Here is an 18,030-nt window from a genome sequence, read left to right as displayed (position 1 = left end):
TGGGATGTTTCAATCCAGGACCTGTTAGTTTGAGTCTCCCCCCCTCATGCTGATTGGCCTATGGCTCTGTGAGCTGGCACAGCCCCCTGCTCAGGGCCTTCTCATGAACAGTCCTACTGAAGAGGTGTGACTGCTGCAGTGCTGCATACTCGTGCAGCTCTCCTTAAGAGGCCAGCTTTCTCTATTCAGGTGGAGCTCTACTACAGTGTTATGTTGAACAAAATGAAGGTGAGTTTCTGGTGTTGTGTGTAGACATAATGTGACTTCTATTATCATGTTCACAGTCCTATGTGACAAGAAAGCCTGCTTGTAGATTGCATTTGTGTACAGAGGTGAACTTGGTTTTTGAATGAAAAAGCGATAACGCTGTTGCCTTGCATTGATGTATAACTGCATAAAATGCATGATTGCGTTTTCCCCTGGCCTGGGAGAAACTAGGCCTGTAATACGGACAGCTCACATTTTGAAGACACCCACAACAGAAAAATATGACTTTAAACCAGTTGCGGTACTTGTGCCTGTTTCTTTGTGGCCGGAGTGAAGGCCAGGTGGTGTTTGTTGGCGCTGGGTCTTGGCCTTGGTCTGACTCACTACCACTGCAGGACCAGATGTGGTGGAACATCAATCGTCCATCTGTTTGAATGGCCCTGGAGAGACATAGCAGAGGAATGTGAGAACTATCTTGCCCCAAATGGCTTTGCTGCAGTGCAGGTGTGTAATACAGAGAAATGCCCTAACCCTTACTTCTAGTGAAGAAACATATTCTTCATTTAGTTTCTCGTCAAGTATTCTCAGTGTTTTGCGTGGGTGTCACTGAGATGACTTGTCTCTGCACATTCATTTTCTATGGCATTGTTATGCATTACACTTGGTGATGAAAGAAAACTAAATGTGAACACAATCAATAATGCCTCTGCATCAGATTTCCCCTCCCAGCGAGAACGTTGTGGTGACCCAGCCGTGGAGACCTTGGTGGGAGAGATATCAGCCAATCAGCTACAAGCTCTGCTCCCGGTCGGGGACAGAACAGGAGCTTAGGGAGATGATCTCCAGATGCAACAAAGTTGGGGTGAAGTCAGCTACCTACATGGTGTAGTAGTCAGCCTATACTTACTGCTATGCAAGCTTAAACTTAACAGTTGTACCTTTGGTGAATTGCTATGATTGAGGGTGACATGCCATATCAGATCCCACCATTTTGTATGAAAAGCCAACAGTAACTTCCCTCAACTGTCCAATGTTCTTGGACATCTTGGATACGTCAGAGTGCGAGATGAATTCAGTGGGCAGTAGAATTATGTCCATCAGTAGTCTCTATTGCCTCTGGCCATAAGCAATGTTTATAGACATGCCCCTTGACATTCACATATTCCTCTTCTTTGCCTTGGTGGGTGTCGGAGAGGGCGATGTGCGGTTATGGTAATGATCCAGCACATGTCTTGAGCAGGTGAAGATCTACGCAGACGTGGTCATCAATCACATGTGCTCGGCGAGCGCGGGGGAAGGCAGGCGCTCGACCTGCGGATCATACTTCAATGCCAGCGAAGAGGAGTTCCCATCTGTGCCCTACTCAGCTTCCCACTTCAACGATGACAAATGCACCACCGCTAGTGGAAATATTGAGAATTACCAAGACATTTATCAGGTACGATTTGGGGGGTGGGGGGGGGGGGGTGGAGTGGGTGAAAAGATGAAGGATCCCCAGTTACGAATAACATAGGATACAGATGCAAAGGTGACTCTTTCCCTAATGAAATTTCAGACATGAACTGCTCATAATTTAGGCAGGATCTTTTTGTGTCAGTAAACCATAGGTGGTGCAGTAGAAACAGAGTGAAAAACACCTGGTCTTGCCATGTAGCTAACAGCTAGTGCTGTGCAGGTGCGTGACTGCCGTCTGGTGGGGCTTCTGGACCTGGCCCACCGCAAGGAGCACGTGAGGGAAAGGGTGGCTGGCTACATGAACGCCCTTGTGGACATGGGGGTGGCCGGTTTCAGGGTGGATGCCTGCAAACACATGTGGCCAGAGGACCTGAAGGCAATCTATGGCAGACTGCACAACCTCAATACTGAGTGGTTTCCAGAAGGTTCCAAACCTTTCATTTACCAAGAGGTGAGTTAAAGTCTCGTTTTAATGTAAGAATAGAATGTCCTGGAGCTGTGAAAAACAAGATGAATTTCACTGCTGTAACTGACTGTTAACACTGCTAATGGCACAATATTTGTCAAAAAACACAAAAAATGCATCTTTTCTTTTAGGTCATTGACCTTGGTGGAGAACCCATAAAGGCGAGTGAATACTCCAGGCTTGGCCATGTAACGGAGTTCAAATATGGAGCTAAGCTAGGATCTGTCATTCGCAGATGGAACGGAGACAAGCTCGCTGACCTTAAGTAAGCCATACCCCCGGGATACAGACAGACAGGGCCTGGGTGATGAGGAAATGCCCCTTTTCATGTGACTTTTGAAAGGGCTCGGCTGTACTTGTTGAAAGGAGATTTCTGCCGTATTTGATTTTCAGGACATGGGGAGAAAGCTGGGGACTGATGCCTTCCGACCAGGCCCTGGTGTTTGTGGATAACCATGACAACCAGAGAGGGCATGGAGCAGGAGGGGCATCTATTCTCACCTTCTGGGAGCCGAGGTACTGCAGAGCAGGGGCGGAGTGGGACACAAAAATCCACAGGGACAATTCTGACTGCACCGGCCCACCACCGGCCCACAACGTGCTCACAACGTGCCCAAAACTGGCCCAACCCGCATCCCCTCCACCTCCCATATCAACTACAGAAACAATCGGGCGGCTTTTGATCATTATTGTCAGATTTAGAGTTGATGTGTGGGTGACAGACATGACAGTGACAGTGTATTTGTATATGTACATTTATGGAAATACGGAACAAATCGCGTCCCGTATTGGCTCAAATGTTATGCTAATTCGCAAAAATGTGTCCTGTCAACTCACTCGCATCTAGTTGACGGCTGGTTGAATAAATCCGTAATTCTTGTACATTTAAAATGTTGATGCACTTTCCTCCAGCATCCGCCTCTTTTTCAGTCTGGCCTTTTGCCCCCTCCTTTCTCCTTTCTCTTATGTCCCTCCATCAGGTCCGCTTCACCTGCTCTCTCTCCCTGATAGCCGCTAATTTATCTCCCTAGGTTCACTTGATAAAGGCAGAACCATATGCATTTCCCATGATGCTTTAAAACGTCTACATTCAACAAAAAAACGAATTAAATCAAAACTAAATTCTAAACAAAAATCAGAAGGTTGGATTAATGGGAGTGAGTTTGACACACACCATAGGTGTGATGTACAGAGACAAATAGTGCTATAGATAGTGGTTGGACTATATTCACATTTAACCTTTGGAGAATTTAGAGATTTTCACCGTTATTTGACGTACATGCAAAGTCGATGGGCCGATCATGAATTTGACTCAACGGCTGGGAAGGCCGGTCTGCAGGCTGGTTCTCGAGATATTATAGGCCGACCGGCCGACCGGGAAAAATCCCGGTGCTCCCGATGGCCACTCCCGATGGTCACCCCTGCTGCAGAGGCTGACATTTCTGTCTCTGTGATGCAGTTTAAGTATGGTTGTGTGGCTCCTTACAGTGGACCTTGTAATGTGTTGTTTGTCTGAGAGCTGACAAGCAGTGGAAGAGAGGGCACAAATTACAAGGTTATTTAGAGACTCTTAATTTGAAATGAAAGACCTTTTGGGGTTGAAGATTTTACACAGACAGTGATGACTGGCTCTGCCATTTCTGAAATGTCTTAATGAATAATTAAAAAGTCATTATTTAAAATGGTTTCGGAATCACAAAGGGTTAATTAACTACAATGTTCACTTGGCCACTTTTCCCTCTCTCTCCCCCTCTTAGAATGTACAAAATGGCTGTGGCCTTCATGCTGGCTCATCCTTACGGCGTGACCAGACTGATGTCGAGCTACCGCTGGGACCGGAGTCTGGTGGATGGGAGGGTGGGTGGTTCTCCTGTCAGGTGTGTCCTCTGCGGGCACCGCTAGGGCAGGATGTGTCAGACGCAGATAAATAAATAAACACTGCGGCGCTGCAGACGCCTTCTAAGCCAGAGGCCCGAGGCACGTCCCCCCCGTACTCACCACCAGTGACTCACCACCACCACTAGTCTCAGCACTTTCATAAGCACTCTCTGTCCCCTCACACCCATCCATCACCCCCCCACAACCCCCCCTACCTGTCCGCACATCGGATTCGCATCGGACAGACTCTTATGTTCCCTTACGTTTAAACTTGCCTTTTTTGTGCGTTCTTTCTGTCCTTTTTATCATTTCGTCAATTTCTCTTTTTTCCTCTGTAATCCCCCTCTCTCTCAGGATCAGAACGACTGGATGGGCCCTCCCAGCTATCCAGATGGCTCCACCAAGCCCGTCCCCATCAACCCAGACGGCAGCTGTGGGGAGGGTTGGGTATGCGAACACAGATGGCTTCAAATCAGGTGACTGAGTCAACGTGTCCGGCCGGCCCTCTCCCCGCCTATCCACTTTCATCCACTTTCATTTGTATCACCCGCTAAATATTTGGGTTGACCTTGAGGGACAGAATTGGACGACTGTGATTGCTTTGTGATGATGACTGCCTATTTCTCTCCATTTGCTATTGTGCAGTTGGAGATAAACAGACTCTTTTGCCAAGTGCAGGATGTTGAACACTGAAATGTAAATGCTTTATTTCCCATCCCCCCGCTCTGAATGAAGGAATATGGTCACGTTCCGCAATGTGGCCCATGGGCAGCCTTTATTGAACTGGTGGGACAATGGCGGGAGTCAGATTGCTTTCGGACGAGGTGATCGTGGATTCATAGCCATCAATAACGATGATTGGTAAGCACAGCAGAAGGTCAGCAGCCATGACAGAATGGAGCACATGGGCTAGAAAGTTACCAAAACCTGATTGCTCATGTTTGATCATGTGTACCACATAAGCCATGGAAGCTCCATCACTCCCAATAACCAAAGCTTAGAACACTCCTTTGAACGAAGCCCAGTTGAGAGTGTTCATGGTACATTGGGATCCGAGCGCCCAGTGTTGCATAGCTTATGCGCCCAGTGTTGCATAGCTTTGCATAGCTTATTTGCATATTATGTAAATTAGTTGATTACGTCATCTAGCGACTTCTGGCGACTTTCGGAGAGCTAACAGCTACTTTCCAGAAAAGTTGGCAACACTGCGAGCGCCCCATCTCCACTCGCACTTACCTCTCATTACTCTAACATCTGTGGCTAATCTTTTTTCATTACTAGCACTCTGGATGCCCTGCTGCAAACGGGCATGCCTGCCGGGAGCTACTGCGATGTGATATCCGGCCAGAGGACTGCCGCTGGCATGGGCTGCACGGGGAAGCGGATCACCGTAGGAGAAGATGGAAGAGCCCGTTTCACCATCAAGGCCAACGAACCGGACCCCTTCATTGCCATCCATGCAGGCTCAAAGTTGTGATCAGATGGAAACTGTTGGGACTCTCTCCCGGGCCTGAAAGACATTGGCCCTGTATCAGAGACAGAGAGAGATGAAGTTTGGAACTGTGAGTTAAGCTAGGACTGTGAGTTTGGAAAGATTATTTCAGTCAGGGATTGGGATGAAACCTTTGTGTATTATTGATGTTCAGACACATCAGTGCCCATTCCATGAATCCAGACAAATGGTTAACATCTGGAGGGAATGTTAGCAGTGAAGTGTCAACTGTAATTTAGGTTAAACAAAATGAAAATACAAAAGAGAATATGTACACTTCCTGGTGTTATACAAATCCACATGGACCTGCACTGAAGTTTGTGTCCACTTGGTATAAATAAATGATAGTCTGTGAAGCATAGAGAATGCTTTTTCATCAGTTTGATACAAAACAAAACATTACACGTCCATGCCAATTATCACTAAACTTCAGCATAAAAGATTGCAATACGAGTGAGGAATGACTTGAACATTCATTAAACCAGGGTTTTCATTTAATGCAACTTAATGTGAGGTGCTCATCATATAAAATAGGACAAAATGTTCTTCGTGAGAGCAACGTATCAGACACTGTACAGTGTCCCCTGTCACATAAATGTCAATCCAAGAATGAGACCTTCGCTCTCTCCTTAAGCAAATGAGTCAATTCCAAGGTGTGCTTATTCATTATAGAGCAAGTGATGGTTTTTCCATTCATATTTCATGCAGTCAAACCCTGCAAATTTCATGAAGTTGTCCAAATGAGTAACATTTTAAACCTGAAGTGAAGTAATGTATTTGAATATTTCATGTGTGATGCCTTTGATAAGAATTACTACCAAGGTCATCAGTTTGCTCTCACAAAAAAACAGCCTTCGATGGCCTTGTTTCTCCAGCGGAAAGTGCTTATGTTGTAAAAAGAGGATCATCCAAGGTGGTCCCCCTGGTCCAATGAGAGAAAAAAAAAACAGACTTAACATCTGAAAGTTCAAAGAAATACACCTGATGTCAGCAGAAGAGATGCTGTGAAATAGTGCCACTCGCATGGGTAAATGTGGACTCGGAAGTAATAGATTGGAAAATGAAAACAGCTCTTGGAAACACACCAGACGCCCCGACAGGACATGAATTAGTAACCACAAGTGTCTGATGTTGAGTGTGTGTTGTTGTAAGTGAATGCTCACCCCCAGCCAACAAGTACATGTTTGAAAGCATGGGGGACGGTCTCGGCGGGGTGTGGCGGCCTTTAACACCACATGTTTCATGTTAACATGCGAGTCTGAGGGCCCGCGGAGCTACGGCTTACGCAAAAGAGAACGCTGCCAGGGCCTCTTGTCATTACTCTGGTCCCGCTGTCCAAATCCCCCCAACTAAATCTCAGCCTCATCTTATTTCTGGTAACCTTGCTTATTCCCCACAGTAGCATTTGTGTGGCGTACTGGGAGAATTTATGGCTGCAGAAGCAGCGGCGGAGAAGACACGCCCGAGATAAATGTCTAAATCTCGGCTATGGTGGGTGTCTCCGAGAAGCACAGACGGTGACCGGAATGTGTGAAAAACGCGGGCCCCAGAGAGGCTCTCAGGCACTAATGCATCGCGCTCATCCCGTCCTCCCCACCGCCGACAGCATGCCAAGCAGGCAGGAGACGGCGCAGCGGTGGCTGTAATAATGCTGCTGGAGCTAAGGCCCTGGCGTTTGAAATCTGTGCTGTGGGTTGTGCCGTGCTGCGATTTATCTCACGCGCGTTGGACGTCGTTATCCCGGGCCTAACGGAGAACTGACTCAGCAGGGGCCGTGGGGCGCGCTCAGAGGCTGAGGAACGAGTGTAGACGGAGGGGTATTGGGAGCGGGGGCCTCTGGATGGTGTCTTCAGCTGAGGAGTCGGAATCCTGATCTGAAAGCCCTTTGGCCCATCATGTGCTTGGCCACTGTTATAGGGTAGAAGACCTTTGTGTTCGTGGTGTACACAGAATACCAAATGGAAGCTCCCATGTGTGCATAGCGAGAGGCAGCAGAAAGGCAATGTTTGGAGTTCGGGGCAGCCTACATATCTGATAACTGCTGGTCATGATTGAATGCAGCGGTTGCAAGGTTTCACACCATACATATGGATGCTGTCAACTGCAAGTACAGCGTGTGTTCAAACACCACACTCAGTTACACAAAGGGACCCGTTGATAGAAAGCAGTTTCATTGTGTTAAATAAAACAGTGAAATTTCACATTTCACCGTGCATACAGAGCGCCTATTCTCTTGGAACAATGAATTCGAGAGCTTGTCAGACATTGCACTTACCACAGAGAGCATTCCATACGTGTGGCTCTAATAAGATTGCGCGTTGCGCGCTGCGAGATCATACGGCTGCCAGACGATAATGTTTTCCTAACTCTAATATGCCAAATGCCTCTATTATTAACATCATGAATAATGGAACATAATATGCCTGCTAATCTAAAGTCATTCCGCTCAAATGTATAGGAGCGCATCTTGGGAAGAGAGAACGGAGAAGGAGGCTGCCTGTGCATTCTGATGAGACGGTGCATGACTGAGTGAGAGAGAGAGAGAAAACGAGAGAGAGAGAAAGGTGTGAGCAAGGTGGAATATTATAAATACTGATGGCGCTCCTGACCCACTAATGCGTGCAAGGCCAGCAGCGGGAGGCCCGACCATAAGGGAGCAGCGTCTCGGCCTCCTCAGTGCCACTCCGAGGTTTGGCTAGCTGTCAAGATTGTGATATCGAAGTCACATTAGTAATTATGATAAAAATTTCATTGACATGTGACTCCATGTAAAATTCATCATGCCGTTTTTTTTTTTTTTTTGTCCGGGGACTGCAGTGGATAGACTGATGGGTGGAGTATGACCTGAATGCAAGTTTCACCAGTGCATGTACAGTATGTGACTTTTGATTAATGCAGTGGTTCACAAACTTATCATGGCAGGATCTCCTTTGACAAAGAGACATTTTTTTTAAAATCTGGCTAGATCAAATACGGTTTTATGATTGGCTAGGTATCTGTCCATGATTTCAATTGCTTCATGTTAGGCGCATGTCCGTTATATTAATAATGCTCTCCCTTCTAACATATAGTGTGAATGGTTGTCCCTGATCATATTGTATGAGTACAAAGTAGGCTGTAAACTCATCACCAAGTACGCTAGTTCAGGCTACTATGCTGTAAGAACACTGCCAAACTTAATTTGTCGTTGGTTGTTTAGGAACACCACTGGATTAACCCATTAAGACCAGCTTGGACATTTGTGTGCTTCTCCCTTTACAGCTGGGTGCAACATGAGTGTGTTTTTAGATGTTTTCAAGTCCCTTGAGCAATTAAATGCTTTGTGATTCACTGACGCAGCAATGGGGAGCAACATCGATGCAGAGTACAGCAGTTACTTTGAGGATGAGAACAATGAATGAGAAGATTCAATTTCCTGCCCAGATTATCATGTGACTGGGCACTAGCCAAGACTCAGTGGACAAGAGACGTTTGAGGAGGAGGAAGATTACAGCGAGTTTATTGGATTCCAAGATGACTTGAACATTTTTGTGAGATAAAGCAGCAGCAGAACTCTGTCTAGCAGTAAGTGGACACCTGTTATGCTGAAAGAAATGGGCTTCATTGGGCTGTGTTTCACCATGGACATGTCTCAGCTCCCAGCGAGGAGAGACTCTTGGCGACAAAAGAAGTGGCTTTCTCAGACAAATTTTCCTAAAGCTATGTCAAAGGACAGATTTGCAATAATCTGGGGGTAGAAACAATAATAGTAATACTAATAATAATAAATTATGACTAGTACAAATTTGTCATATATGCTAACATTCAAAGCAATTTAAATACATTGTAAGGTATCCCTACAAACTGAGTTAACTAGGATGCTTTCTCATCCACTTGTACCTCACCAATCACTTTATGAGTTGAATGGTTCATTTTACAGGACACCTGTACTGAACTGATGGTCCTAACAGAAAGGGACTCTCAAAAAAAAAAAACTAAGCAAGCAAGCTTCAATTCAAACTGGCTCGATAGGCCTACCTCACCTTCTGTGTTCGGGAGGACACCAAGGCTGCTATGGGACTGTCTAATTCCCATGATTCCATAGAGAAAGGGTCAGTGAAGAGAAGGAAGCAAGAGTACTACCAAACCGAGGCTGTAGTGCCAACACGCCTCTCTGATGATCAAAAACACATGAAAGGTGTGGATGTGCTGATATTATCAGTTCAAACTTTTTTTTTCTACTGGTTGTCAGGTGTTACAATGCATACGTTGCTGCAAGGTGTGCTGGAGGAAAAACATTCACCGTCGAGTGTAAGAGTGGCTCCAAAGAATGGCTGGAAGACCTGGCACAGGAACTTGTTAGCCTAGTGACAGCAAGGAGTGCTCCTCAACCAACAGTACCTGAGGGAGCCACATCTGAGCGTGACTGAGAGATACTCTCTCAGAAGAGAAGGATGTGCAGGCAGAGTGCGCTGTCAAGGAGTGGCACTAATGCTCGAGTCACTGCCACTGTCTGTGGCTGCAGACAGTGCACTGAGGCTGTACACACCGAGGGCTTTGGCAAGTACATCTGTTGACATCCTCACTTACAGTAGATGATGACTTGATGATGACTTTTTATTACAGTGCCACGTTTTTTTTTTACATTGGCACAGATTTTTTTTTTAAATGTTAATGAACATAATGGAAAAGGCAATAATTCCAAGTTTAAGCCAAATGTTTAGGCTCTCAAATGTTTTTCTATGTCATAATTCTATCTGCTACAGAATCTGAGAAATTAAGGTTTTCGTAAATTCTATCAGGTTGTTCAGAAAACCCTCAGGTTTTCAAACCCATGCTTTAACTTTTAGAATGCTTCTTTAGAATGCGCCCTAGGTCATAATGTGTTAATGAGCAATACCACCTGTTGAGACCTCAAGTTTTGATGGCCTCATGCAAGACTTCCAACATGAATCAGTGCTTCAGATCAGTAGGAATGTGATTTTTAGACAGATCAAACCCAGTCAAGTGTAACCAAGAAAATCTTGTAAGGATGGAGACTGAAATGTACCTCAAAGTCATTTTTAAATTAGTTCCTATTCTTCTCTGGGTTGTTCTCTTATTCCACAGGGGTGGTTTTCAAAAGCAAAGGGTTAGAGAAATCCCAGATTTGATGCAAAAACATTGGTTGATCACAAGACTGGGGACCTGCTGCTTCTGAATAGTGATAAATACTGAATACTGAAAAATCAACATGAAGAGTAAACCCACTGGCTGTGTGTTCTAGCAGCCATGAGCCAAAAGGTAATTGCTTAAATTGAAATAATCCTCAATGTTTCCTCTGTGTGGCAATGTTAATATCAAACGGATCATTTGAGTCGACCATTGGCATTAGGTCTTAATCCTTGAGTCAAGAGCAATTAAAAGGAACCCAGAGTAGCCTGCTCTTGAAGATGTAGCTTCAAAGACAACCCTAAGTCCTTCAGTATGTAGCCAGTAATGTAACTAAAATACCTGCAGTGGTGTAATGCAATTTGTGAACATACTCATGGGACTGTCTTGATAATCTGCATAATCTTTACCGGCTTCACACTCTCTGCGTTTGAATTAGTTGATAATGATCACGTGTTTTAATCAGTCTGAGGTCCCTGTTTGAATAGCCAGAGATTGTCAGCATCATTTGGATGACTAATAGGTTCCACGTTGGCTCTTGTTACTCGGATATTATCTTCCTCACCGAATTCCGTCCGGTAGAAGGAGACGGAGGGGTTTGGGTTAGATATTTAAGGAGGCATAGGGTCACGACTAATTCCGCTTTTTCCACCGCTGGCTTATTGAGCGTGCTCCGTTGAGCTGCACTTCGGATGAACCCCCCCCTTGCAAATCCCAGTGGGCGATGGTTCATTATTAAAGCATTGGCCCGGCAGAGTGGCCCAGAATCCCCTGCGCTTAGAGGGGCCGGCACGGCGCCCCTCATATTTGCCCGTGGGTTAAACTGCCTTTTCATTTAGGGAGAGCTGACCCCGTCTAACTCTGCCTTCTTTCACTTCCTGCCTCATCTCTAAGGCTCTCTCTCCTTTTTCTCTCTCTCTATGTCTCTCGTTCAGTGTCTCTAAATATCTATCTATATCTCCATCTAAACCGCCTTTTATGAGAAGCCTGTTAGTTTCAATCCTCTCTTGTGACATCTGTCTCTCTCTCCTTTGTATTTTGAGAGGCCTTTTTAGTCACTTCTTATCTTTACTTGCTTTCACTGTACCCTTGTGTTCCTTCTCCGGGGCTGCGTATCAGGTATTCTGTGACAGCGCGGAGTTGAGCACGGTGGCTTCATAATCTGAGCGGTGATAATCTGAAGCCATTTATGAGCGGGTCGAGTGGAACCGGCCTGATCAATTTCCCAGAGTTTCTCCGCTTGCTGCCGTTTGTTCAATTGTCTGTGGCCCCAAAGCCTAATTACAATTTGTTTTGCAATATTGAGAAATAATAGCTTTTCCTTGGTCGTCAGTTACCCCCGGAATTGCATTATGGAGCTTTGTTTAAACAGGAGAACAAATCAATACCATCTGCTGTCATAGATCCCATTTTTCTCTGTGCTGCCCTGCTTTCAGCACCTGACTCTGTCAATTGTTAATATCATCCCACACACGAGTCATATTGATTTGCTGACTATAAGGGGGGTATTTATTATCTTTTTTCTGTTTTTCCATCTCTATGTGTGATTTTTTTTCTCCCTTCTTTCTTTTAATATTCCAGCGTAACGCTGATCCGTAAAAAGGTGATGATAGCATCTCGGCTCGTCTGAGGGAGGAGAGGCTGATGAAGAAAGCAAACGTCGATAAGATCTCAACAACCATGCGCCGTGGCTGTAACCTCTGCTCTATGAGTTCTTGCGCTCTGTAGCTTGACAAAGTTCTCCTGTTACCAAACAGATCAGTCTGCAGATCTCACCACACCACCAAGGTCACGGCCATGGGTTTGGTTATCAGTGAGGAGTACCGCCCCAACGTAAGCCGTGATTAGAATGGTGCATCAAACTGAGTAAATACTCTCTCCACTCTTCTCAGGGTATGGCCTGGCATGTGCTCTTACCTGGCATGCCACGTCTCACATCAGAGACTCCCAATGCGCTGCAACAGGCTTCGTGCTCTAGCCGGATGCGACGGATGACCTCTCGACCCCGGGCCGCGTGCTAGACTGCGGGCGGGGGAACTAACGAAGGCCGAGCGCGGGATGGGGCTTTCAGCGGTGAGGGGAGGAGGGGGGGGTTGGGATGGAGTGATGGACACGCATAAGGTTTTACTCATGCGAGAGGAGCAGCAGGACCTCCTGTACCAGCGAGGTGTGTGTGAGAGAGGTCTCTCTCTGTGTGTGTGTGAGTGTGTGTGTGTGTGTGTGTGTGTGTGTGTCTGTGTGTGTGTGTGTGTGTGTGTGTGTGTGTGGGTGAGTGTGTGCGAGGGGGCTGGCAGTGCTCTCTCAGCAGTGGGTCCCAGTGTGATGTGCAATAATGACCTGTCAGAGAGGTAGGACTCATGCCAGCCCATGAAACACTGATAATCCATAGGGGCTATCCGGCTTAATGAATTCTAACAGGAGCCAGGGCGCCTGAGGGTTCCTGATAGTCCGCAATCTCTTCCTCCTCTTTTTTATCCAAACTGACAGAAATATATTCCTCATGAAATACTGAGCATGACGCCAACTGGAGAACAAGCATCTTTCATTGTTTTTTATATATTTGCACTGTCTCTCTGTGTGTGTGTGTGTGTGTGTGTGTGTGTGTGTGTGTGTGTGTGTGTGTGTGTGTGTGTGTGTGTGTGTGTGTGTGTGTGTGTGTGTGTGTGTGTGTGTGTGTGTGTGTGTGATGTCCTTGTCCCTTGCAACAGTAGATCATTTTAGTAAGGTTAGGTTTGAAATAGAATGTCTGTTTGCTTATGTAGTCAGGATTTGACCATTTCTGTACTGAAAATTCTCTTGAAAATGATTTCGTTTCAGGTCAAACAATCCAGCATTCAAGCAATTTAACATTAAAATATGGATAAATGAACTACTATAATGACACAGAGTTTGTCAAACATTGGAAATTCATAATGGCTAATTTTTCGTTTTGTGCTTTTCTGCTAAAACTTGTATAACTTCTCCCACTGTCACAACACACTGCATTGGGAATCTGTATGAGGAAATAATTGCTTTGGAACATACGGGCCTGAATGGATGTCCACTTGTCATATGGCTCCATACATATTAATAGCTGTGCTTTGAAACGTGACTAAGTACTGACTGTAACCCAGGCTTTGAGGCTAGCTTCTCACTGAGCACCTGATTTAAGGAGAGGAAATCCAAGAGGTAAAACTCTAAAGCTAATCAATGCAAGGAATCACTGCACTAGGTAGTGAGGTTTAACAAATCACTGAACCTAGAGGCTAAGGGGACACACTTTGCTTGTTTGCTTCTAGGAGACATAAACTATCCTCCCTTCAGCTATGTTTGGTTTGTCAAACCCACCTTAAAAAAAAAAAAAAAAAAAAACGAAAACTCGAAAGAAAAAGAAAATGTCCTAGTCCAAGCTCTTTTCAGCTGTTTACATCAATACATCTTGGAAATAGCTTTCACTCTTGTTTACCCACATCAAATTACGGTGGGAAGGACACGGGGGGAAAAAAACAAAGTTGGGAGAAGGTAAAAAAACAAGTGCTCTCTACGTTAAACGGCTGGTGGCTTTCATGAATCACAGGTGGAATCCTCAGATGTGCAATTGCATCGCCGGCACGATCCACTCGATTACTGCTCCGCAGCTCTGGCTCGTCCCTGCACTAACAACAAGATGTCAAACGCGTCAAAAGCTCTTGCCTGCTCTTCAAGCACAGTCCCTACATTGCTTAACTCTCCTGCCAAGTTTACTTTGTAGATGGGACCTCGCTTCTGCACAGCCATAATGGACTTGTCCATCATTTTCTTCTTTTCTTCTGAGAGAGGGTAAGGATTAGGGAGCCTTGCTAGGATTACAGCGTAGAAGGAGTGTGTGTGTGTGTGTGGAGGGGGGCTATGGGGGTGTGTGTGTGTGTGTGTGTGTGTGTGATCTATGGCTTCCATTTCTCCACCCATTCAAGCACATTTGTCAAGGTGAATAATACAGCCGTCAGCGGCGACAGTGCAGCCCATTATTGTCAGTTATGCCACACGCATCCTGGCATGCCATTGTTTGGCCAACTGACAGGTTTCCCACGATACACCTCTCTTGGTGGAAAGCGAGCCTGAAATCCGGTGACTCTCAGGAGGACATTACTCATGCACTCCGCCACTCAGCTGTGACAGGGGGAGATGGCATCTGTTTATTTGCTGAGATGGTGGGGTTGGAGTGGGTGGGTGGAGTGGGTCGGGGGGGGGGGGAGTGCTGTGTGCACTACCTTTTATACCTTAGAGGCTTTCGTTTAATATTTATGCCTTATTTTCATTCAAAGTTGGATACTTTTCAGAACGGTTTGTATACTTTCCCATTAAGTGGACACCTTTAGGTGCCCCTGGTTCATTGTGTGTATCACACAAAGCAATGTATTATTCAGCTTGCTTTTTAGTGTGACACCTGGGTGTCACTAATGTTGGACATGTCCTAGCTCAGGAAGAAACTTAGTTGAACGTGAATGTCTTTGTGTATTCATTGATCCACCGTGTGATAAAGTACATTACACTTTGTGTGATCCTTATTTCATCACAGACCAGTCCCATCTTGACTGGCAATGTTTAAACTCAGAAGACTACGAGTTGCCTAAGAGTTGCCCTTTGGATCAGCAGGATATGTCCAGTGCTATGCTTATAGACAGCTCTTGTTATTTCTCTCTCTCTCTTTTTTTCGCTTTCTTTCTGTTTTTCTCTCCTATTTCTCTTAGGACTGCTGTCTGTCAGCTTGCAGTGGAAAGTGCCGTCGGTTACACCCCAGTGCAGCGATGGCACTCACCATTTGGGGCCGGGTGATGCACATTGTGAATGAAGCAGCCCAGACTCCACACCAAACCTCAGGAGGGCCACCTTCCTCCAAGGTCAGTCCCCAGCCACACCGCCATGGCTAAATCCAGGCATCTGTATGGCTGCTGCGTCGGCCATGTTTGCACAGGGGAAGGGGAACGCCACATGAGGTGAGACAGCAAAGGTGAAATGCAGCATGACATTCCACTTTGTTGTCATGGCAACCCCGTGCTTGATGAAAAACTGAAAAACAATAAACAGGCGGAGGGGGGAAAAATGGGGGAAAAAAAGAACACGGGTAGTGATGGGAAGAGAAAGAAAAGAGAGAGGAGCGGCAAGAATGTGCGGACATGAAGATGAGGACGAAGAAGAGAAAACATCCAGGGAATCAAGACTGAAGGGGATGCCACAGTGAGGGAAAGTGCTTCATCATTTTCGATCAACACTTGAGGACTCCTAACAATCAGAGAACAGGGCAGCCATTTTAAGAGACATTTCCCTCCTTCCTGCCTGAACATATTGCACCTGCTAAATTATTTAGCCGCACTCTGAGGCTTGGCCTTCCACTGCAGTGAGAGCTGTACCTACTGATTAGTGTCACGCAAGTGTTACGGTAGCCAGCAGGTACAGTGCTGTTCAGTGAGTAAACGTCAGTCCCCAACACCTTAAGAGAGTTGCTAGCGACAGACGCTAACATGATTGGGTTTTAGCCTACTTGCTAGCACGCCTGCATCCCATGCACAAGGTTGCGAATTTGAGTCAGGTGCGGGACTTTGCTTGTCATTGGTGCCACGAGGTGCATTGCTTACATTGGTGCCTTTGGAGTGTGCATAGGGGGTGTAACGGAAGCCAACAGAACTGTGCAGTGAGTAAACCTTACTCCCCGATGCATTAATAGACATGTTAGCGACAGATGCTAGCACCCATGGGTTTTAGCCTCCTATGTCTGAGACTGCAAGTTTATGTCTGGTGTGGGACTGTGCTTGTCTTCAGAGCACAGGTTACACATCAGCAGAACAGGTCAGACTCTCACCCTGTCACTCACTCAGAGGCACCTGCATCTTCTACAGCAGCGTCATCATCATTTAACATCAACCTCATCACCAAAACTTCATCTTTCGCTCAGTACCTCATTTTGTATAGTTGAGTGTAGCCTATAGGTCAGTTAAAACAGAGAAATTGGAGAGAGAAAGAGAGAGAAACAGAGAGAGAGCTTAAGACAGGAACAAAGACAGATAGAGAGAGGAAGAGAAAGCTATAGAGAAGGACAGGAGTGGAGATGGAGAGTGAGTCGGCGGCAGAGTGAGACACACACACTCACAGCAGAAAGACATTAAGCCTCGCTTGGTGAGGAGCCCCGGGTCACAGACACGCTGGGGAATAAACAGGCTCTTATCACACACTCCAGAGGTGAGGTCACTGGTTTACACTGTCACTCTCACAGTAAAAGCCTGACTCTGGGAGAGAGAGCAGTGGGCTACGGCCTCCCCTACTCCCCTTATCTCTCTCGTGGAGTGAATAAACACGCGCATTGAAACAAACAAGCCGTGGGACTGATCACAATCAAATCAAATCTTCAAATTCATCGAACCCCCCCCTTGCCTCCTTTTCTATCACCCCTATGGGGGGGGGGGGGAAATCGGGAAGAAAGCGTGTCTTCACAAATTTACCGAGCCACTTGCAAGGGACCCTTTTGTGTACAAGCTCCAGGAATGTAATCGTTATTCATTGTCCAAATCAGTTTCCTGAATCCCTGGTCCGCACCTACGATCCGGTGTTCTAACAACAATGACTGAGGGAGAATGCCTTTAACTGACCACCTGAAGTCCACTTGGGGGCAGTGTTGAAACAAACAAATCCTTTGTTTTCAGAAAAAAAAACTACTGGAAAATATAAGGCTCTCTACAAAGCCTTTGGCGTGTAATTTGGGGTTAGACTTTCTTAAGCTGTTGTTTGCCACCAAGAAGCATTAGGATGTCAAGGTCCTTCAGTTCCCAGGCTTCTTTCCCTTTTGGTTGTATACAGGGGCTGTTGCAGGATTGTGTGTGTGTTTATTCATCCTATCATCTTATGTCTCTGTTGGTCTTCCACTCTGCCCTAGGTCTGTAGGAGCTCTAGCTGACCCTGAAGTTAACGGTCATTTGAAGGAAGGTTTTTAAAACCTGAGCAACAAAGGAAAAGGCCAAATGTCATTAACACAAGAGGTTAATAATGTACAATAAACTCCTTGATTGATTAAGGTGATAATCCTTGCATAATGGTGGCTGGGTGAGGAAAGCATTGTTTTAGCCTCGATTCTGTGACCGTAAAACCAAGATAACATTTTATTTTCACTGCACTCAGAGACAATAATAAGCTCCCTGATGAAACACTCAATGTGCCTAAACTGCCCAAGTGCAATTATACTAGTACATTTTAACCTGTCTCTTGTGCTTAACATCGGTTTTAACTCATTTTTAAGTCTTGGAAAACCATGGCTGTTTTTTTAAAAGCCAAGATGTCAACGACATAACTCTCCACTGGTCTGCTAGGAAGAAGGCAAGCGAGGATGAAAGTTCATGCCTTATCTTATTAACCTCTCAATACTGAGCTGGTTAGGTTCATAATTACTTTGCTC

General features: G+C 45.8%; 1 protein-coding gene across 1 annotated transcript; it reads left to right on the top strand.

Annotated features, from left to right (window-relative positions):
• Nucleotides 1-222: 222 nt before the first annotated feature.
• LOC308378266 (alpha-amylase-like) lies at nucleotides 223-15,417 on the top strand (the record flags this gene model as incomplete). The annotated part of the gene is given in 13 exon segments (XM_080855128.1): nucleotides 223-228; nucleotides 544-711; nucleotides 923-1,069; nucleotides 1,448-1,645; nucleotides 1,862-2,113; nucleotides 2,260-2,393; nucleotides 2,522-2,644; nucleotides 3,886-3,994; nucleotides 3,997-4,005; nucleotides 4,361-4,482; nucleotides 4,742-4,867; nucleotides 5,288-5,568; nucleotides 15,338-15,417. Coding segments are annotated over 12 exon segments (1,590 nt in total). The 3' UTR covers nucleotides 5,484-5,568; nucleotides 15,338-15,417.
• Between the last annotated feature and the right edge of the window lie 2,613 nt (nucleotides 15,418-18,030).

Source organism: Sprattus sprattus (assembly GCF_963457725.1).
Source record: "Sprattus sprattus genome assembly, chromosome: 17".
NCBI lineage: Eukaryota > Metazoa > Chordata > Actinopteri > Clupeiformes > Clupeidae > Sprattus > Sprattus sprattus.
This window is presented reverse-complemented; position numbering and strand designations above follow the sequence as displayed.